Source organism: Mastigoproctus giganteus, chromosome 5, assembly GCF_048544385.1.
Source record: "Mastigoproctus giganteus isolate SK-2022 chromosome 5, ASM4854438v1, whole genome shotgun sequence".
Taxonomy (NCBI): Eukaryota; Metazoa; Arthropoda; class Arachnida; order Uropygi; family Thelyphonidae; genus Mastigoproctus; species Mastigoproctus giganteus.
The window spans coordinates 214245910-214270456 of NC_143579.1; the positions used below are offsets into that span (position 1 = coordinate 214245910).

General features: G+C 34.5%; 1 protein-coding gene across 7 annotated transcripts in view; it reads right to left on the reverse strand.

Annotated features, from left to right (window-relative positions):
- Positions 1-24547, reverse strand: part of LOC150086086 (protein Hook homolog 3-like) — a 211839-nt gene that overhangs the window by 95807 nt on the left and 91485 nt on the right. For all 7 annotated transcript variants that reach the window (XR_016546954.1, XR_016546955.1, XR_016546953.1 and 4 more), the window contains 5 exons: positions 16871-17035; positions 14932-15001; positions 10914-10992; positions 8989-9129; positions 4241-4437 (listed from right to left, as the gene is read on the reverse strand). Coding sequence is in view for 4 of the 7 variants with exons in the window: in XM_090373695.1 (XP_090229821.1) it covers positions 4241-4437; positions 8989-9129; positions 10914-10992; positions 14932-15001; positions 16871-17035 (652 nt within the window). In the remaining 3 variants the exon portion in view is untranslated. The remainder of the gene's footprint in view (positions 1-4240; positions 4438-8988; positions 9130-10913; positions 10993-14931; positions 15002-16870; positions 17036-24547) is intronic.

The window sequence follows — 24547 nt, forward strand, 5'->3', positions numbered from 1 at the left end:
ACGCACAAATTGCAACTAACACGATACATGCAAGTGAGAATGGAGTAACAAATTACAAAGCTTAAAAAATAGGAATGAAGAGAAGATTCTGAAAATTTATTTAAGTTTTTTTTATACGATTGAAGATTTCATGGAAGGAGAGACACATTTCACCATAATAAGGTAAAAACCCACAGAATTCCAGCTGTCAATATTATCACCAATGCAACAAGATCGGGTTTACTCCTCGTTTATAATAGATTGCACTAATGGAAAAGCCCAATAAACCAGAAACTGCTAATTGTTTTTATTGTTTTATGGTTGTGGTCTCCAAAAATCTGACCAGATCAAGTGGTATGGTCAGAGACTATCATATGGTAATCTCTAGTGCTGCGGTCTCCTGCCCTGATTAAACAGCACGTTGTCCCAATTAAGTGAAGAAAACCCTGCCTATTTTCTTGATTAGGTTCTGTTCTTTAAGATTTTTCCCAAATAAACGGCTGCCCTGATTAACCGGTGGCCCAAATAGTTTTACACTACTCAAAAAAAAAAAAAAAAAAAAAAAAAAACACTTCTCCACTGAAGGCAGTGCTTTTCATTTAGAGTAATCAATACCGGCAAAATGCCTCCATGTCATAAGATCGATGCAATCAGTAATAAACCCAGTTTTCTCACAGTCATATACTGTGAGAAACATACCTTTGCATTCCAGGTAAAGGTATGTCAAAGACTATTGAAGCACATTTCCCATGTGAGAGTGCAATTTCGAGAGAAAGGTAACTGGTTCTTGTTGCAGGACAATGGCCCCACCGATTCTTGTTATGAAGGCATTTATGACATACATTGTACAGATTAACCATCAACCCTACCCTACCCTCCCAATTTAGCACCAGCAGACTCTCTTTCCCAAGGTGCAAACTGCTCTCAAAGGAAAGGGATTTCAGGATGTTGAGGACATAAATAAAAATGCAACCACTGAACTTAAACACCATTTATTTGGATGCCTTTGCTGACTCTTTTTAGAAACTTTTAAAATGGTGAAAATAATTGCATTCAATCAGGTAACAATTATTTTGAATAAAAATAAAACCATTTTTGAGCTCTTTCACTTTGTGTTCTTTTTATTGCACCAGTCCACAAACTTTACTGCCACACCTATTATTTTGCCAAGAATTAAATATGCCTGTACAAGTTTGACATTTTTAACAGTTAAAAATTTTAAAGATGACAAACCTGCACAAAGGCATTCTTGTAATATACCTGGAACTGTACAAGAACCTCAGCCATTTTGAGTCAGGCTCGGGCATCTCCCTCCAACCTCAGCATTAGTCAGAGGAAAGCGCTTAAGGAGCTAAGACAAGATGGTAGTATCGTGGTCTTGCCCGCAGATAAAGGTAGGTCAACGGTGATCCTCGACAAAGAAGAATATTGTAGTAAAGCCTTGGAACTTTTGAATGATAGAGCAACATATGGGGTTACTCATAGGAATCCATTGGTGGGTTTGGAACAGCAGGTAAACAAGACTCTACAAGTTTGGTTGAAGGCTGAAAAGATTTCCAAAGATGTTTATTGGACATTGCATGCAACAGGATGCCAATTACCCAGGTTCTACAGCCTTCCAAAGATTCATAAGGCAGGGGTTCTGCTTAGGCCGATTGTGTCATTTATAGGCAGTCCTACACATGCTTTGTCCAGGTTCCTAGCCAGACTGATTTCTCCTATTGTTGGATGTTCTGATTTTACCATCAGGGATGGTGGAGACTTCGTGCGAGGCCATGGTATCATTCGATGTGATATCCTTGTTCATGTGCATTCCTACTAACCATGGGTTGCAATGTGCACACAATGGCATTGGAGAAGGATGACACCCTAAGCAATAGGACTCTGTTAAGCAGGGAGGACATTTGTAGTGGGGTGGAGCTATGTCTCAAGCACCACCATGGTGTTTCAAAACACAATGTACAAGCAGGTTCATGGCGCAGCAATGGGTTCCCCTATTAGTGCTATCATAGCAAATTTAGCTATGGAGGAGCTCAAAGCCAGGATTTTTGATGGGTAGGTTCTTCCCATGCGTGCATGGAAACAATACGTCGACGATACATTTACAATTATTCGGAGGGGAAGAGAGGATGAGGTGCTTGGTTTCCTTAATAGCTTCTCCCCATTTATTCAGTTTACCTCGGAGGTGGAAGTAGAGGGTACCCTCCCTTTCCTTGATGTGTTGGTACTTAGGGAAGGCCCTAGGGTGAAAACCAGTGTATATAGGAAACCCATGTGCCGGAGCCAGTATACACATTACAATATGGCACAAACCAACTATCATAAGAATAGTGTTATTAGGGCATTGTTGGATAGGGCTGGGTCCCATTGCAGCACCTCCGAAAATAGAAAAGAAGAAATTAACATGTCACAGCGGATCTCAGAAAATGTGGTTACTCCCAGAAGATCATAGATAAATATATCCAAAACGCGGAGCATGGATGAAGAGAACAGTTTACACCAGTTGTCACCGCATATATTCCTTATTATCTGGGCCTAACTGAGCGTATAGCTCGGGTATTGCACAATTGCCAGACATGCTGTGTGCAGCTTCCAGGGTGGAGGTTGCACACAGGTCAAGGACCCTATACCAAGGGAATCTACAAGTGGGGTCGTGTATGAGACCAGGTGCCCGGATTGTGGGGAATGTTATGTTGGTGAAACGAAACACCGGTTTATAGATCGTCTGGGGGAGCATATGAATGCAATAAAGACCGCGGATTATGAAAAGTCTGCTGTGGCAGAACATTTTTGGGAGGAGAACCATCAAATCTCCCCAGACAAAGCTGTTATCGTCGACCGGGTACATAGATTTTGAGACCGCAAATGGCTCGAGAGCTTGCGGATTTGTTCCTCTGAGAGCAATACCATTAATAGAGACAGGGGAATCCGCATTCATCCCCTCTTTGAGGTGGTGGTCCTTGGACGGGATGAGTGGTTCCACCTGGCATGCTCCCAAGCCATTTCCAGTTCACATGGGGAGAATACTGCCCGTGCTCCTGTAGAAACACATGCTGAGAACCATGAGCCTGCTGATATTTAAGGATGTGCCATACGATAAACCTCACTGTTGAAAAAGGAGGCAGATGCCTCTGAAAGCTACGGTGTTTTAGTGCTTTTATCGGTTTTATTATCCTGTGTTTTATTGTAAATAATTCTTTGCAGTTTAAAATTTCATATTTTATTGTACAGACAGTTACCTTTTTATCAGTTTTATCCAGTGGAATTATATCATTCTATTTATTTACATCATTATTTTAATATTTATATTTTTAATAATGGTTGGTGTATGATTGTGCAGTTTATGAATATGAATATTCCCAACTCCAGAGGCCTATTTGAAGATCTGAAGTGAATGATTGATTCAATGAAGTTGCAGTATTGTTAGATAATTTACATCAAAATGCAATGTGTCTGAACTTAAAATCAATTGAAAAGAAACATTAGAAAGAAAAGCTGCTACCTCAATGGTAGCAGCTTTTCTGTTAACCATTACTGTATCAGAGAACTGGTAAATGTGGCAATACATAGAAATAAATAGTTAACGCTGGTTTCAGTTTACTCAGCATTCCAATGTCAGAAAGTGTCAGTATTTTCCTTTACAATTTTGAGATTAAGCACTGAAATAATAATGGGCCTTTGCAGATTTAAGAGATTATAATTGAGCTTCCATGAAAACCGTCTTGGAAAGAAGCAATTAAAAAAAGAAAACTGTGTACATTTGTCACAACATTGGTATTGGAAAGGGCACGATGTGCCAACAGAGATGCATCTTCTCTATTTCCAACAATAAACTGTGCATGCTGTTTAATTCTATTATGCAGAACCTGAGTAAAATCAGGTAAATAAAATCACAACCCTGTTGACATGACAGTAAGTAACACCACATTAATTTTATCCAAGTAGTGGGTCAGATCTTGGTTCTAAAAAGGTACTGCAGTACCTAAAAGAGTTTAAAAACATCATAAAATTTCCTTGCGGATTTAAAAGTTACTGTAAATGCAGGTATTCTAAAAAATTTTAATTAGCACCTTATTCCACATTCTTATATATAGAAAACAGATGATATTTTTTGACGAAGCTACAGGACAGCAGTCTGTGGGAAGCTGTTCATTTATTCATTGTGTTCATGTTCAGTTGGCTGCATATAAGTTTAAGTTGTAAAATGTATATAGCTGGTCTTTTTAATTAATAAAATCAATCAAATTTCCATAAAACTTACCTGAGACTTCCACTTGACTTTCTAATGTTTCAATTAACACCTTCTTCTTCTTAAGATCTGAATCAACTTCTTTTAATTTGTTTGTTGCTGTATTTAATTTTTGTTTGAGTTCTGTTTCCTGACTACTGACTGATGACTGGTTATCTTGCATATCCCTGACGTGGCTTTCTAATTCTAAAATTCTGTGATTTCCTAACCTATTATAAAATAATTATAACAGAAAACTTGAATATAATGCTATATCATGAAATTTTAATTATTTTACTATTACAATTAGATACAATAAAAATACATAAGATCCAGATGAGGGCATATACAAATCTAGCCAGATTTTGACAATATCATCTTAAACTTATAATAAAAATTATGTAGAAGAACTAGCAGTTAAATGTTCAAAAAAAGGTAATCTGTGTGAACAGGTTTGTAAATTATACTTTGAGGAAAAAAAAAAAAATGCAAGTGAAGCCAAAACCAAACAATTATTATTTAGTGGTATGACAGCAACATAAATCTGCATGCTACTCGGCAGCAATATATGATATAACACAAATGCAGATTGCAATGTAAAGAAAGATTTGCCTGCCCAAGCTAACAAGGAATATACTGAAACACAATAAGCACAAATTAGTTACCAATTAAAAACCTAGTCTGTGTTGTTGTTATTTAGTTTTTAGGAGCATTAGCAACTAAAGCCATATTGCTCCGGGGATATGCGGTGGTCATTCCCTGACCTTTCCGCATCCTCCGTATTTGGTGGTCATGGGCTCGAACTCCGGTCTAATCAAGAAGCATGTGCTACACACTGCTGCTCCTGCCCACCTAGCTACGGAGGTGCCCATAGTCTGTGTATATGATTCTCCATGACCACTGGTCCTACTAGCACTGCACATTCAATCTATTGGAATACTTCATACGTGAAGTTTTATCATTCTCACTCACACTTTTTAAATTTATTAAATCCATTAACAGAAAAAATAACACTTACATGCAAAACAGCATGAAATAATGATCATAAATGAAAATTATTTCCGACTTGAATGCCCCAGTGCACCTAAAACAAGCTTGGAATTTGAAATATCCAACATGTTGAAGCTGCAATATATCATTCTCATGTTAACAGGCACATATGCATAATACACAAGCTGCTACAAAGTAAATTAAATAGAGAAGTGACATTAGCCTAAAGTAGCAAATGGTTAGCACAGTAGTACATGTATATGAGTTGGCTGTGGTTCAAGCAAATGACATAAATAGATTAATGGTTGTATTCATTGTAAAAAAAATTTAATTGCAAAACATTGTAAAAAATAAAGGAAAGCTATTAGATTTAAAATCAACGTCGTAAAAAATAAACAGAAGCATCATATTGGACATGAGTGGTGCAGGGTAAGTTTTTTTCATTTTTTATCTATCGCCATACTTTTTACATAGGTTGCTGAACATTTTTCAATACAGCAAGTCCCCGACTTACTGTAGCGTCGGACTTAGGTTACGTTATTTATTTCAGTAAAGGAGACACACATTTCACTATAAAAACGTAAAAAACCCACAGAATTCTAGCTATCGGTATTATGGCAAATGCAATAAGATAGTTTACTACCCGTTTATAATTAATTGCACTAACAGAAAAGCCCAATAAACCAGAAAGTGCAAATTGTTTTATGGCAGTGACCTCCAGAAATATGCTTTAGTAAAATGTGGGCTCGCATGGAGTGATAACAGTGAGTTTTCACCTTAACCCTGCGAAGTTCTTTACAGGAAATTTCATTTTGACCGTTATCACAGTACCGACTAAGAGAATAAGTGACAGCGGTACTAGTAAATCTATCAAGAAAAGGAAAGTAATCGAGTTGAATCAGAAAATTAAAATAATAAGGATGTATGAAAATGGGCAAACATTAATAAGTATCAGTACGGAATTCAGATTTGTCAGTGGTGAACACAATAAAAGAGAAAGACAGAATACGAGAAGCGGTCAGCACCAACGAAGGTCAATTATAATAATAACCAAGGCTACAAAATATATATCAGTTTTTACAGTTCAATAACATGTGTTTTTTCTTCCTTTTATATTTTCTTTTCTTATGTGCCACTCCAGCTACTTCACCACTGTCCCCAGATAAAGTTTTTAATTGAACTAATTAAAAATATATAACTATTTTTCTTCATTCTTCTGAGGATATTATGTACTTTTTGTAATTTTGGCAGATCGGAGATATAGTAGCAATATTTTATTAGTCATTCCCAAGTTGCTGAAACTTGACTTATGTAAGAAGTCCTGGAATGTTCTCTTATGTATGTCGGGGACTTACTGTATTTTTGGCTTGACTGGGAAATCGATTATCCAGGAATATTTTTTTACCATCTATTCCGGAAAATAGTCTACAATATAATTTTTGTAAGACAAACAGTGGTGGACGAAAAAACTGCATCACCTTAAAAAAAAGTATCATTTGTAGTGAAATGTATCAGATATTGTTTGATTACAGTCATTTTGTTTGTTTCAAAGCAAAGGTATTGCATCAGATAACACTTTGTTGCATCGGACAGTAATTGCAAGGTATTGCATCAGCCATTTCTATAAATACAGCATTGGAAGGGATACACACTCATTAGTACCCTGTTTTGCGGAGATGTAAGCATGGCTCCATACGTTCAATTGACACCAAGAAAAAAAAAGCGTAGTTGTTGCATAGAGAGCCCTTCTGTACCAGGAAGGGCTTTCTATGCATGCTGTCACTGATAAAATAGGCTGCCGCCAGTCAACAGTATCCCGGATGCTCAAATTAATGCATGAAACTGCTGATGTGAAGAGAAGATCTGAATCAGGTTGTAAGAGAGTGACTACGCCTTCCAAGATCGATATTTGAAATGGCTATGCCTTCATAATCACCATGCTAGTGCTCCTGATCTAAAACTGGACTTTGAGATGGCCTCTGGTGTTGAAACAAGTGCACGAACTATCCAAGCCTTTTGGAATGTGGTCTGCATGCCTATTGGCCCAACAAATGAGGAAGAAGTTACTTGTTTGGACTAAAATGCATGTTTCATAGACAAAAGAGCAATGGGACACCATCATCTTTTCTAATGAATCAAAATTCAACGTGCACGGCTCGGATGGGAAGCAATATGTCAGAAGAAGAAAATCAGAGGCATACCATCCTGACTGCATAACACCGACTGTAAAGTTCCCTGCCAATCAGATGGTCTGGAGATGCATAACAAGCAAAGGGGTGGGGTGAATTAAGTTTATTAATGGAATGGTAAATGCAGAAACCTGCACTGCTATCTTGGGGGAGTGCTTGAAACCCGTTATTAGGGATCACCACACAGACGTCCAACTGCATTTTTCAACAGGACTCAGCACCTTGCCACTCAGCAAGTTTTGGTAAGTTTTATGCTATTTAGATTTAATGATGAGTTTGCCAACTATAATGCCAGCATTACCTCAGAAATGCTGGCATTATAGTGTTGAACTGGACTGGCAATAGTACAGATTTGAATCCTATTGAAAATTGCTGGTACATAATGTCATCTAACATTTCTCAGAAGAAGCCGCAAGTAAGATTCAGCTTCAGGAGAGCACTGTAAGGATGTAGTACCACGAAATTGGGCAACCGAATATCCAGAAGTTTATTAACTCTATGCCAGATCGCTGCAAGGCTGTAATCACAGCTCGAGGAGGAAAACAAAATACTGAGGACTTAGTTAGCTGATTTACAGTATGTAATACTACTATTATGTTAACTAGTCATTTCAGTTTTGTACACGTAAATGCAATAAAATTGGTTGTCATGATTACCATTTGCATGATTTCTCATATTTCCATTAATTACGCATTTTACCCTTTGGGAAGATATTTATGGCAATTAGGTATATCAGGTGGAGTCTTTTTATTGGATTTTATTTACAGAGATATATATCCCACCTAACAAATGCATCTGAAACATTTCTGCAACCCACAATGCAGTGCAAAACACATTATTTGCAAAATTCACAAGTAATGCAGTTTTTTGTCTGCCACTGTACATAAGAAACAACTGATAGTAGACTATACATTCACCCTATGTTAGGAAAGATGAGAAACCCTACTTGTAAATAAAAACAATCAATCAATGGTGAACGAGATGTATTTACTTAAAAGAATGTTTAATTTATGATACATTTTTCCTCTCCTCTCTCTCTCTCTCTCTCTCTCTCTCTCTCTCTCTCTCTATGGTTAACTTGGAAATTTTTTGGCTGGTGCAGCATAAACCTCAGGCTTCCTTGCTATTATATGGCTAATAATAATAATAGCCAGAAACAAATGCTTGACTTGAGGACACCAAGGGCTTCTTGTTCTGAGAACTGTAGAGGAATAGAAAAGTAACCCAAATAACATTTCAGCACAATCAAGGACAATGATGAATGGTGACAAAGTTATACTAACCTATCAGACATTGTATCTTGGCTACAGCAGCAGACCATCCTTCCCCCCCCCCCCGCCAAAGTACCATCTCTAGATTAAATATTCCTTCCCATATTTGGTGTAATTAAGAGCAATTTTTTTAATCCATTGCAATTAATAATTTTGCAATTATTAACTGTAAAATGTTTTTAAAAATATTCATTCATTTGTTTAAATGAGAAGTGTCATAAAAAAAAAGCTTTTTCTGTACACCTTTGTCAGCAAGTCTAGAGTAGTAAAAAAAAAAAAAAAAAAAATGACACTATCAGACTATCATGAAAGTTTAGATAAATAGTTTTACCTGTTTTCTGTTTCAAGCTCATTGACATGAGCTCTTGCATCATCCAGCATACTCTGGAGCAAGGAGAGCTGTTCATGACCATGATTTTCTTCCTTCAGCTTGAGCATTTTATTTTCATGTTGTAAGCGAATTAATTTTTCCCTAATGGAAAATAATTCCCCATTTAAAAAAGCCTTAATTTTAATAATAGTGAAGATAATTATATAATTCTTAGTATATCTGAATAATCAAATTAGTATGGAAAATTTAATTATTGACTAACTTAAGTGATTAAATAAAAGAACTATTACTGGTTAATAACAAAAAATCTTGCAGCATTTAAAAAATTGTAAAAAAATTATAATCGAAGGTAACTTTTTTTTACTTTTTTTTTTCTTTTTGTGATGTCTATATCATGAAGCATAGCAGCCATTCCACACTTTTTCATTGCAATCCCTTTTGGCAGCTCCTACCAGAAGGGATTACAATGAAATAATATCAAATGAAAGATGCTGCCAAATTAACTAATTGGGAGTTGCATGATATATAAGATACTGCAAGGTACAAAATCTCTATTGAATAGAGAATTTTAAAATTTTTAACAGTAAAACTGGAGCAAAAAATTACCTGGAAAGCACTGAGTTATTAACAAGAGAACAGAAAGGAACAGAACAGAAACAGCAAAGTCAGATGGCGGACATCTCAGAAGGGGTGGGCTAAGTGAGACCACCTCAAAAAATGAAAAACAGCTAACTTATGTTTATATCTGTCAATGTAATGTATAATGCAGTATGCCTAATGGTGTGGATGAAAGAAAAATATAGGGATAAATCAACAATCAGTGTAGACAACATAGGTCACTACATTCCTAAAACTAAATTTACTTCATAATCATACATAAATATAATGAACAAACAATTACGCACAAATAGCATAGAAATATTATCCTTTTCAAATTTTGAAAACAAGTAAATAACCTTTAATGAATGAACCATAGTCTATAAACAACAACCAAAAGATGCATAATGGTCCATCACAGCAAGAAGCCAGGGACCACAAGTCTTTTTTAAATGAATGTTTACTTTTTCAGTATAAACACTCATTCTGATGAAATATGTAACGGTCATCATGTTCTTGTGAATATGTAAATACCAGATCATAGTGCATCATTCTTTTACTGTGCATTATCTGTTCAAGTGTGGGTCGACAAGCTGATAAACCTGGAAAAAATTATGAGATGTACCCTGCTTCTTCCACCTGAGATCGGCCTAGCTCAACGAGTTTAAGAATTTCTTCAGCCACCAAGTTTCAAATCCATACCCCCACCTTCCCCCAAATGAGCAAGCATCCAAACCACAACACAATGCCACAGAGAACTAGTCTTCAGGACACGAACAGTTAATTCCATGCTACTGGTATTCTAATTATTGTATGTTACAGTAAGAAAAAGCTTAGTTTTTGAATGTAGTAACTGGTGTTATCTGCAGTGAACACAGTAAAAACTCTCACAAGTAGCTTTTCAAAATCTGAATATTTTCAAAACAGAAGAGTATTATAATTTTCACATCTGCTATTTAAAATATTATAGCATGATTGCAAACAACATTTCTCACTGAAAGATTATTTTTTCTAATTGAATAACAATGTTTGAAAGATATTTTAATGATACCATTAGCAAAAACTTGTTTAAGCAAAACTATGATAATCACAGAGGAGATTATTTTGGCCCTTGTTTATGATACAATTCTGTACAATACTCCATCAGCAGGTCTAATGTAAACTATTCATGCCCTATACAGCTGAAATACAATAACAAAGAACTACCCAAGTGAAACTTACAGCTGTCCAATGCTATATTAACTGGCAGCTCTTCATTTCCAAAGAAACTATTTATATATCCTACTTAAGATATATTTTTATATTTAACTATATATAAGAATACTTACCTTATATCTGGAGACAAAGTTTCTAGGATATCTGAATCTGACAAAGATGCACACCCAGATGTCTTCATATCTTCTGTGTCTGCAAAACCAATATTAATAAAAATATCAAATTGAAACAACAAAAAAATCCTTGCCACATAACTAATGGTTTTGTATACTTAATACAGTAAATAACTATCTGTATGCTCAAAAATTAAAAAAATATTTCAATTATTTTAACTTTAATATTAATGATTAGCTTTCATTCACTTGAATGAAAGTTAATCTACTCTCAGCTAAGAAAACTGCTACCTTATGAGAATGTCAGAGAGAGAGAGAGAGAGAGAGAGAGAGAGAGAGAGAGAGAGAGAGAGAGAGAGAGAGAGAGAGAGAGAGAGAGAGAGAGAGAGAGAGAGAGAGAGAGAGAGAGTGTGTGTGTGTGTGTGTGTGTGTGTGTGTGTGCGCGCGCGCGCGCGTCCCCATCCTAATAACGTTTCTTTACAGTCTTATAAAAACCAAATTTATCACACACACGGCCACACCCGCTCAACTGGGTATGCTTAAGGTAACCCAATTGGGAAGAGTGGGTTGATTGATTTTTATCCACCATTTTAAGTGTTACCTATTCAGAACTGTGTTTAGAGTCCACTCTAAATCAATTTTCAATACTGTTTTTTTTTGGGTAGGGATAAGAGTGCACCTTGATAGAGACACTATTTCAATCCATCATCTTGAAAAAAAAAAAATAGTCAAAACATTCAAAATACAATCTATCTATCTTTTTGGAATTCTTATTTGGAGTTTGATCAAAACAAAATTTACAATATAAAATTATTCAGTTGTGCTAAAACCCTCTTTATCATCATCCTCTGAACTAGTAACATCCAATAAATTGTAAATACCGGCTGATTCACCAAAAGAAACTCAGTTTTGAATTTCCATTATCTGCCAGCTTGCATCATGAAAATCAATGTGAAACCAAAACAACTGTGAAAGCTGCTTTCAAAAGAAAAGGTAAAACACATTTTTCATTACACTTGGCAATAATAAAATGACAAAAGCAAACATCCAAATGCTAGTCAAAGAAATATTTGCCTATGCATCTGTGCAAGAGTAAGGCATTTTTCAATATTATTTGATGAAGGCTATCTAATGTAAAGTAGTTAAATTATGATTATAGGGAAAATATTACAATTCTAAAAAGAGATTGAAAAAGTACAGCACTCCATGGAAATTTTTTATGGGCAAAAATCAAAACAAAAAACCAGGCATTGAAATATGCAGTGCACATAAGAGATACAAAAAAAAAAAAAATATATTTTCAATCAGTGCATCTACCCATTTATGGGAACTTCAAAAAGGTGATTAACAAAATGTAGTGGTTAATATAAGGTTGTTGTTGCATGGTTTTAAATGCATCAGCAACTTAGGTCATACTGCACCATACATATAATATGTCTGTAAATGACATGTGTTCTGTAGTTGATTTGCTGTTTGCTGGGAAAAAAAAAAAAAAAAAAAAAATCAGTTTCTGGAAGAAAAAAACCATGTTACCCTTGCCTGAGACTGAATAACTCAGCCACATTCTAAAAAAAAAGACTCATAAAAATTCCTCATGTTACTGACAGGATTCAAACTCAGATCTTTCCCATTTGGTATGGGTAGGATGGTGATTATACCAACTGTGCTACCCAGGAGAGCACATAAGGTAATAAATGGTTAAATTTGGTGTGACAAAGTCCAGAATGTCACACCAGAATGGCTTTGTCCTTAAATGCCGATCTTCAGGTAATTCTCCAGTGGGGCAAAGACAACTTAGTTGATTTCAACCCTTCTAAAACTCAAAGTCTTGTCTTATATCTCGCAAAAAGGATTCTTCTGCTCCTATGCTTATCTTTAGTGACACTCCAATTTCTAGGCAAAAGGATATATCTCTTTTGGGGATTACCCTGACTTCTAATCTCTCTTGGCACAAGCACATTACAAATATTGCTTCCTCTGCATCTAAAAAACTTGGTTTTCTCTTTCACTCTCGGCGTTACTTTTCTTCCAAACAGCTGCTCACTCTGTATAAATCGCAAATCCGCCCTGCCATGGAATATTGTTCCCACATTTGGGGTGGTGCCCCCAAAACCTCTCTCAGGCTTCTTGATTCCATTCAGAAGAGGGCAGTTAGGTTAATTAATGACTCATCTCTAACAGAGTCTCTCCACTCGCTTTCTCATAGATGCACTGTTTCTGCTGCTTGCCTCTTTTACAGATACTTCCATGGGCACTGTTCTTCTGAATTGGCTTCTTTAATTCCCGCTCTCTCTTTCAAAACAGTCCGAACACGTGCCGCCACCAGCCAACATCCATTTACTGTCCAACTTCAAACCCACAGAACCAACTTTTCATCTTCCTCATTTATTCATTCAACTGCCGTTTTCTGGAACAACTTTCCTTCATACGTATTTCCTGAAAATTACAAGCTACAGAAGTTCAAGTCCAATGTCAACAAATATCTTCTTTCGTCTTCTCAACCTCCAACCCAAGCACGGTACTAAGTACTATAGGTTCTAATACCTCTCATGTTTGGGGTTCACATAAAAAAAAAAAAAAAAAAAAAAAAAAAAAACTATTTTGTTTTTCTGACTTTGTCACACTATGGACATTTTAATGTAAATATATCAGGCTTAATGTCTAAGTTTGCAGATGATACAAAGATTGGCAGGGTTGTTAATCACAGTATTAATTTATTATTATTATTATTATAAATTATTAGTGTTAATCATCAGGGTATGCAAATGTAACAAGATCTAGACAAATTAGGCAGATGGATCAAAAAGTGCCAACTGAAGTTTAATATTGACAAATGTAAGGTACTTTCATATGGAGAGCACCAATTCCAGATTAATGTGCTAGGTGTGTGGTACAATACTCAGTGTAGTGGAGAATGAAAAAGACTTGGGAGTAATTGTACAGTCAGATAATGAAGTTCTCTGAGCTGTGCAGAGAGGCTTCCAGGAGAGCTCATGGAATTTTGTCAATGATATACAGGAATTTTGCCAGCAGGGATAGGGAGGAAATTATCCCTAGCCACATCTTGAATACTGCATAGAGGTCTGGAAGTCTCATTTTAGGGAGGATGTGGATTTGTTGAAACAGGTGCAGAGAAGAGAAACAACATTGTTGAGGGAAGCAAAAGGGTGCTCTTACCAGGAAAAGCTTTGATTTTGCAAATATCAGTGTCCAAAGGTAAGGCACCTGTGAGAGGATCTTACTGAAGTGCTTAAGGCCTTGAATAGATTGAGTAACTCAACACTGATGGAATCCTTCCTCTTACTCAAACTAAACAGACACCAGGAGCGTAAATTTAAATTTACGATAGATGATTGCAGGTTGGATGTATAAATTTCCATCTAGTGTTGTGGTGGTGGGTAGTTTGAATAAACTCAAGGCAGAACTAAATAAACTGATAGAGGGGATGGATAGATGAAATGGAAATTGTTGGGTTTTTTTTTTGGTTTTTTTTTTTTTGGCTGTTGCTGTATAAGATTTTTTTAAAATCATTTGCCACTACTACTAATAAACTTTGAAAAGTGTATCAAGATGAAAGTGTGCAAAGTTCAAATATAGACAACAGTTGCACCCAATCCTACGTGCAAAAACCCTTCCAAAAGATAAAATATGTGTGGATCAAATGAAACAGACTTTTGGAATTGTCAGTGCTATAATATACAGATTTAAATTAAAATACCTGTAATGCTTAGACAATATTTAGACATAGTGTAATAGGACAAGATCTTAGATCAGGTCACACACTAGGTATGTGACCTGATCTAAGAAATCCTTACCCTCTTTCTAACAGTACAACAGATATTCCACATGCACATTCTTATGAAAGCATATTCAAAATAGGAACTGTGAAATATGAAAAATTACAAAATCAAAATTTTAGCTTTTTCCTTTGAAAAGTGTGATCAAAAGGCAAAAATTAGAGCAAAAATTGAATAAACATAAGTTTCAAATGTTATACTTTTCAAGGCAGGATACATACCATTTTGTAGCTGCATACAGCGGAGTTCTTCAATACTTTCTCTTAAGGAATCTCTTTCAACTATTAATCTCTGAAATTTTAATATTATATAAAAATATATTTTTTTAAAATTACATTAACATACAGAATTATATGTCCACATTTTATAATTATCAAAGCATAAAATGTTCCATTACATATAGTAAAATGATTTCTCCAAATGTGCACAGGCACAAAATACACCTGTACACAATCAGGTAACATTTACATTCCAAATATTCAACACATTCATGGAAGTAAAAAGTTCAAACAATTAATAAAATTAAAATAACAAAAAAAAAATTAAATAAAGGATTACAAGAAATCTTTTATTTTAAATTTATTTGTTACTTGTATCTGTTATAATTTCAGCCTCAGGAAAAGGATAGGTTTTCTATCACTTTTTGCATAAAAGTTTTCCCAATATTTCTATTGCTTCATAAAACATTTTTAATGAACCAATTTGAATTAGATTAATTTAAGTTAAAAAAAAATATATGTAAATCAAAATAAGCAGGTAGTAAATCTCTAAATATCACAATGATATAATACTTCCTAAATAAGGTGCCTCCGTAGCCAGGTGGGCAGGAGCAGGAGCAGTAGTGCGTACGCTTCTTGATTAGACCAGGGTTCGAGCCCGTGACCACCAAATATGGAGGATGCGGAAAGGTCAGGGAATTACCACTGCATATCCCTGGAGCAATATGGCCTTAGTTGCTAATGCTCCTAAAAACCAAATAACTTCCTAAATATCACAATGACACCGATATGATCCACTATCTTGTGAAAGTAGTATTACAAACAGCATCTTTATGTATAACAAAAAAAGAAGAAAAAAAAATCTGAGGGTAGGAGTTAATGAACCACAGCACTTTTTTTCCAGTTGTCCAGAGTCCACTATTCTCAATGATGACAGGTTTGCAGATGGAATACTAACTACCAAATCATTTCCCCATTATCTTCACATTCTCATATGAGAATGTCACCATCAGGATAAAAATTTCCAGTAAGTCCAGGACAGTGGAATGCTCACTGTTACATTCCATGCTGATTAATACTTAAATATTTCCAATACTGAATGGACTTCCATGGGCAAGTGGATACACAACTCATCATTTGTTTGTAAAGGTTTGAATTTGAATCCTGTCAAAGACAGAAGGCCATTTTAAGCTCAGGACTAAGTCACATGGTCCAGTGGAAGCGTAATACACCCCATCTGCCTTTGGATTTTAGAATAAAAAGAAGTTTGAGAACCAAGGGAACTCACAGCCTGGGTTTCCCTCTTGCTAATTAATAACTTCACTTCCTAATAATCGATTCACTGGTAACACTTTTGAGATAATGGCCTTGAATACTCCAATAACTGTTGAGGTCTTTGGATTTTTCATTATGTGAACAAAGTGGTCTTAGAATAAAAAGAATCTATAGTTTGAAAACCAAGGGAACTCAGTCTGGGTTTCCTTTCTTGCTAATTAATAATTAACAATTGATAACTTCACTTCCTAATAATCAATTCATTGGTTTTTCAAGGGTAACACCTTTGATATAATGGCCTTGAATACTCCAATAACTGTTGAGGTCTGAATAACTACTGTCCAAAGGCATACAATTAATCTTCTCTTGGAATTTTTGAGAAATAGTGCCTAAGACAAAATATCTGCATTATGTAACTTCAACCATTGATCCTATTTTATATCAGTGATAGGTATCATTCGAAAAATTTCAGATTTTGGTAAGTATAATGCAGTTTGACATAACTGGAAAGATTACATAATAATCTACTCAATCTAAATATATAAATCATAAAGCTACAATTATGAGTAATCATAAATTATCTAAATTATGAACACATACAAATACAAACATCCAGTATATATTCAATCATGAAAAAAAAAAAAAAAAAAAAAAAAAAACTACTAACCTCTTTTTCCTGCTGAACAGAAGAAAGCTTTTCTGCCAAACGTGTATTTTCAAATTCGGCTTTATCTGCCTTTCGAGTTTCTTCAGATAACCTAACATGAAGTTCTTGCAGTTGTTTTTTGTAAATGTCGACTTGAGATTTTACCATAGCTCCTTTCTTCACTTCCTAATAAATGAAAAATAATTCATCATTACTGTTATATTTTGCCTGCTTTTAAAATTTATCAGAATTGCAAATGTTAGGGTTAACTTTAATAGCTAAGCTTTTATTTGGATGCCTAAAAGAGTTCCCTTCAGGAACTTTACAAAAAGCCAAACTCTTAAAAGAAAACTTTTGTTTTTGAATTAGGTCTAAGAGTACAAGATAGACCTCTTTTAATTAAATAAAACCACACTTAAAATGACATAGGTAAGAAAAGAATGAGTCAAATCTCATTACAATAAACTCATTATAACACACATCGCTATCCAACTTAAATTAATGCTCTTTTCTTCCGGTCTCATGGAAAATCCTATGATGCACTTTTTAATGCCTACAGTGATTCCATTTATGTTTTCTCATTTATATCGTATTTTTAAAGTCCCAAGAAGGAATCAACCTAGATATAACCCTTCTGCTTGATTTTTGGCTTTTGGAAAGAAATGATAGAGACTAAATTCTAGGAACTGTTAATCTTGTAGTTTGTTTACTTCACAGAAATTGTTCCCTGCCTATCTACCTTTAAACCTTTGAAGGTAGATAGGCCACTCTTTACAACTTGGTGTCTAGCTATTAAAAAAGCTTTGCTTTTTTAATTTCATCATTATTCATACTCTTTCCTGCTGGTGCAGTATTTAGTCTTTTGTGTGTATATATGTTCAACATGGCATCAATGAATTTTAATAATAACAGCATTATTATTACATTTTTATCAGGTTTACACAGTAACACTCAAGATATGGTTAGTTTAATTTAATAAAATCTTTAAAATTTCATTCCTTTGATCAAAAACAGCCTCCAAAAAAAGGGAGGGGGGTGCTTATAATGTTTTCCAAATTTTTTTTTATAGTTTTCTTATGCTCTTTGGGACCATTCCCTTCAAAACAACTATAACAGAAGCTTACTGTATATGTTAGATACATAAGTTACCAATAGTCACTAAACTCAAAATTCTGATTTATATATTATTATAAATACTTTTCTGCAATTGCCTTCATGTTTCTTCAAGTCTGAATAAACATGAAAAAAATTGTTTCCACCTTAACAAGACTCATTCAATATATGCATTGTGTAGGTGCTTGCTACTTCTGTTACTGACCATATACAACCAGCAAAAGAAACAATGTACATGGGATGGCCAGAGTAGAGGTAGCAAGTGTGTGTGTGTGTGCACATGTAAACACACACACAATATATGTTGGAATCTGCATGCTTCCAAGAAAAGTACCTAACCATCCATTGTTATGAGAAATTAAATAAACAAATATTTCAAGCAAAAATGAATTGTAATAGGCTTAGTTGCAGACCAAGAGGAAGAGAGAACTGGTGGTGCCAAGCAAAGCATTAGAAGAAAGCAGTATGCAGAGCTGTTGCAAAATTGAAGTTAACACAGCTGTTGTGGAATATGCAAAAACTACTTTTAATGCAAGTTTCATAATCAAAATAAGAGATTATTTGCAACACATAACCCATGCAAATACTTCTCATTTACAACGTACTGAGAAGATAGAAAATTTGGCCAATTCCACTCAACCTAGACAACACTCAGACATTATTTCATATTGCAAAATCTATATTAAAAATTTTAATTTTAAAAAATGTATGCAGCATGAAGATTAATATTACAGGTGACCCCTGCTTAATGCTGATAATTCTTTCCGGAAAAACAGAGCCCTAAGTGAATCAGTGCTAAGCGAGTGCCATATTCCCGTAGTGTAACATGTATTTGTGAGTCGCGGTCTATATAACCACAACTCACAAATAATAAACAGTAATGAAAATATGCCAAATGTCGGTCAAAATATTTAATATTAAAAATCTGTACATATAAAATATTCTCCATTACATACGTATATAATTATGTGGTAAGTAACTACATCATGTATCAAATTTAAACTTAAAATGCCAATTAAAATCATGAATCTATTACTCCGATGATCCTGGGATGTTGAATTTTCATAGCTTTGATCAATTTTGGGTTGTACTTTGGCCCTCTTCCTAGTAAACCAAAAGGGTTTTCCTTTAAAATCTCCCACAGAGTTACCACTCAACAATAAAGTCAACCAATCCTTTGCCGCTTTGAAGCCTGGCATGTTTTTTCTTCTTTTGATATGAAACTTCTTTTAAGCATTCGTTTCCAAAAGAAGTCCTGTTTCATCTATGTTAAAAACTTGTTGAGAAGTATAACACCTCTCTTCAATAATTTTAAGTTCTTTTTTGAAAGCTTTGGCTCCTTCTTGATCTGCACTTAGGGCTTCTCCCTGAATTTTAAATCTATCAAACCAGCCCTTACTAGCTTTAAATGGTTCCACATTTTTTTTTTTTTCCCCTTTTAAGGTGAGCTTTCTTCAGATCATCATATAGGCTGATCACTTTTTATTTAATAATATTTAACTTAATGGAATTGTGTGTTGGATGTTATCTTCAATAAAATTATTTAGAAGTCTCTCCATTTCAATTATAATAGCCGACCTAGCCATAACCAATTTAGTTGCTTGCAGTGGAACAGCTGGCTTTTCTGCTGCTAAAATTAATTCTTTATTTTTTATAATTGTTCTTACAATCCTAAATGATTGCACACATCCACTTGTCATTGAAGGGAATCGATTCGCTTCAAAACATATAACTTAATTTTCAAATTCAGTCTTTTCTTACCTTAGTAGGCTTCGTACCATGTCCACACATTGTTGCTTTTTAATTCTTATCCGCCATTATTCATCTTCAAAAATGTAATTGCATTGCATTAATTATTATACAATGTTCGAGTAAACTGTCCATTACCTAACACTGTACCGAGTGATGACTAGACTTTGGATAAATGCACATAATGCAAATATTATAAGCAATATACTTGATCTTTTTTTAAAATGTTGATTTCTGAGCCATGTAACAAGCCACCGTACTACAATTAAATTATTGTGGAAGAAAATTTCACTAAGCGTGGGAAATTTTGCAAGTCAGCAGGGAAACTTTTTAATGCTGTTTTGCTATTCATTTTTAAGCTATCGACTACATCAGATGAAATGTTTTCATTAAACGTGCCAAAAATTTAATCTGTATGCAGGTAAAAGAGAATCATAGTGAGTTGTGACAGCGTTAGTATGAGATATGGGTTATAATATAAGAACAGAGTTATAACAAATCAGCACAGAGCGAACCGCATTATAACAAGGGCCTGCTGTACTTGCATAACATTTATTATGCCCAGTGAATGATGTATAGGTCATTATGGCGATACAAATCAGTCCTTCTGGACTATCAGCCTACCCATTACTATTTTCCACCACACTATCTTATTTTTTGTTACATCTTTAGTCCTAACCAAAGTCAGCCCTCTTCCCACTATAAATCCTTAGATAGATAGCAGTGTGGCTTTAAGGCAGGAGGCAGAGGGTTGTGATAAATGGTTATTCCTCAGATTGGGTTGATGTAAGAAATGGGATTCCCCAAGGATCAGTATTGGACCATTGTTGTTTTTGATTTTCATCAATGACATCAAAAAAGGGATAGAAGGCATGATGTTTAAATTTTCAGATGATGTAAAGATTGGTAGAGTAGTTAATGATTGCCACCAAGCAGAGCTTCTTCAGAATGACCTAGTTAGACTTTAGAGAGAGATGGTCAGAAAAATGGCAGCTATGCTTTAATCCAGCAAAGTGTAAGGTATTGCACTTGGGGAACAGTAACCCCAAAATAACTTATACACTTGGCAGAGTTGAACTAAAGCCGGTATTGGAGGAAAGGGACTTGGGTATTATGATACAGTCAGATATGAAGTTCTCCGAGCATTGTAGACTGGTTGCAAGGAGGGCCCATGGTGTCCTATCGATGATTTATAGAACAATCACTAGTAGAGATAAGGACACCATAATCCAATATAAGGCTATTGTTACACTACACATGGAATACTGTTCAAGTACAGAGACCACACCTAAAGAAAGACATTGTTCTTCTTGAAAGGGTCCAAAGATGGGTAACTCACCTGGTGAGATTGGCAAAAAAGGCATCCATATGAGAAAAGGCTTTGAATATGTGGGTTGCAGAGCTTGGAAACTAGGCACTTTAGAGGACACTTGATTGAAGTGTTTAAGGCTCTGAGAGGCAAAAGCAAAATGAATAAGGATGAAATTTTCACAGTTATAAATGATTCTAGAACTAGGGGCCATAATTTCAATTTACGGGGACGTTGTTTAGACTGGATTGCACAAAGTTTTATTTTAACCAGCGAATTATAAATTACTGGAATAAGTTACCTACATGGGTGACAGTCTGGGGAAATTCAAAGGTCAGCTGGATAATTACCTAAGGGAGGAGGGAAATGCATAGGTTGTCCATTTCCTTTTCTCTTATTAATTTTTATTATTTATTATTATTTTAAAATTTCTTTATTATTTTTTTATTTTATTTTTTTTTTTTTTTGGCTAGTGCAGCATAAACCATAGGCTTCCTTGCACCATGTGGCCATTACTATTACTAACAGGCTTTTACACATTTCAGAATTTGTCTAAAAATGATTAATTTAAAAAAAAAAAGTATTAATTTATGAAAATAAATCCACCATTGCATGGTAGATTTATGTTGCCTGCCTCTAGGCCTATCACCATTCATTTTTGGTGAAAATAACTGTTTATTTGATCTTCCTTTTCCCATCCTTTCTATACATCCATACCATCTTAAGTTTGCTTCACTTATCCCTGCTTGGATATTTGCTAACCCCAAGATTTTTTCTTATTTCCCCCTTTGTGATAGTCATCATTCCTTATATCCATATTCCATTTATTTTCCTTAAAACTTTTATTTCTGAAGTCTCTAATTTTTTATCTATTTCTTATCAAGCTTTCAGGGTCTATACATTAAAATAGGTTTGTCCTTTGGCTAACTTCTCTTTTGTTCCAAATGAATCTCTTTAACTGGCTTACTACTTTGTTTTTCTTATTCTATTGCTTATTTCCACATCTAATCTTCTATCCTCATTAAAGATTATTCCTGGATGCACAAGAGTACTAATTTATTCCAAATTCTGGTTATTCAGTCTATACTCTGAATTTTCCTTGCTCTCCAAACTTTTATAACTTTTAATTTTGAGTAACTAATTTTCATGCAAAGTTCTCTAAAACCTATATTTAATTTATTTAAAGAATCTTGGAGATTGTGCAAGATTTTCCAACAGCAAATATTATCCACATAAAATAATGATCCATTTTCCAGGTGGAAATTATGAAATGAAATGAGGATAAGGTGTGGTTCTGCCTCACTCCTTAAACTATTTTCTAATTCTTTCTTCAATCCTTGCTGCAGATTTGCTATTTTTAAACAAACTTTTTATTCACCTCAAAATATTCCCCTCTATGCCATTTTTTTCTGAAATTTGAAAGAGGAGATTTCTAAGATCTCAAAGTATGTGTATATTCAGAGTACATAATCATGCTCATATGTAACTGACCCCAAATCATACTTATGTTGGTAACCTGTAGTTACAGCTTGTTGTTTTATAATGGCAGTCACCAACATGCAATAGGGAAAGGGTCACTGTCATAACAGACATGCAGTATCAGCTTTTCATTGAAAATAAGAATTCTGAACTAGTTGATACCTGATGGATTTATAAGAATGATAACGTGTATCTTTAGCCTAAACACAGCCTCTTCCTAAAGGTGCACCCTTTAAGAGGAAGGAATCATCTTGACTGTACTTTAAGATTTATGTATATTTGATTTACAAATAAAGTTTATATATAGGCATGAATGGTTTATAGAATCCACCTAGTTTTACCCTAGTACAATAGTTTTCTGTGGGAAGGGGACCACAATTTATGCAAATTCCACTTATGAAGGGGACCAAGAACCTAATCCTCACATAATTTGAGACCCTACTATACTTTATTATATGATTTGGAATTTGAAAACAAATAAACAAAACTCATAAATAGTCCTTATTATGGTCTTCCTATTATATAGTCCTTATGTTTCAATGAATCTTGTTTTATTTATTTTATTTTATTATTTTTTTTTAACTTTCTACACCAAAGTTACATTCAGTAATATTCTAACCCTCTCCACTATTTGCATGCATTTTATTAAATTATACTAAGGAGTAAAATTTCCCTAATTCTCACATTAAGCTTTATTTTCCCCCTTTTTATATATTGGTACAACTAATGCTTTGCTGAATTAGGTTCCAATATTCTGGAACCTTTTTCCTTCAGAAAATGACCTCTGAAAATGTGATATAATCACCATGATATTATTTTCCTTGCATCTTTCAGCATTTCAGGTCTAATTTCATCTAATCTGTGACCTTTACATACTTGATATTTTCCATGATCTTGTAGTAATAATGTTGGTACAGTGTTTATTCATTTAAATGGCAGCCAATATATTTCTGATTGGATGTAAAGTTCTAAATATATTATCAAAAAAAATTCCCTTAATTCCTGAACACACATCTTAATATTGCCTTCACATGAATACATTAAGAAATAAATTTTTTGTCTCAGTATTCTGCTTCAAGTTACATACATTTAAAATTTTTTAAGTCCTAATACCATATTACCAAATCACAAAACAACCATATTTCATGATTTGGTAATTTTTAAAATTAAAAAAAAAAAAAAATTATTTTCAAAATGAATTCTACACTTTTCTTTAACTCAGCAGCAGTATTACCCTTTTGTAACATGAGTGGTATTGTACAGCCTGACAAGCCCTAGATTTTAACTTTGATATTTGAAAAAAGTATTCAGTTTTTGAATTGTGTTTGAGTGCACTAATGCTTGACCTTTTACCAGTAGAGTGCAGTACTTATTAATTTTAGATCTTTATTTTTAATAATATAAAAATTTTGCAATATATTGTTTTTTTTTTTTTTTGGCCCACTAAAAATACTCCTTAATTATGATGACAAAAAAAAGTTTACTGATTACAGCAGGCCCCCGTTATAATGCAGTTCGCTTTACGCTGATTCGCTATAACGCTGTTCTTATATTATAACCCGTATCTGACTATAACGCTGTCACAGATCACTATAACGCTCTTTTACAGATTGCATTTTTGGCATATTTAATGAAATCGTTTCATTTGATGGAGTCGATAGCTTGAAAATGAATAGCAAAACAGCATTAAAACGTTTCCCACGCCGACATAAAAAATTTTTCCAGGCTCAGTGAAATTTTCTCGCAAGCTAATTTAATTGCAGTACAGTGACTTGTTACATAGTTCCGAGATCAACATTTTAAAAAATGATCAAGTATATTGCTTGTAATATTTGCGTTATATGCATTTATCCGAAGTCTAGTCATCACTCAGTACCGTATTAGAGATTGTGCGAAACGGACAGTTTACTTGAACATTGTACCATAATTAATGCAACCAACGCAGTTACATTTTCAAAGAGTTAATAATGGCTGATAAGACCCCTCGACGTGGGCACCTGTACGTGGTGAGGGGACCTCCCAGTGATGCTGCTGGTTTTCCAGATTAG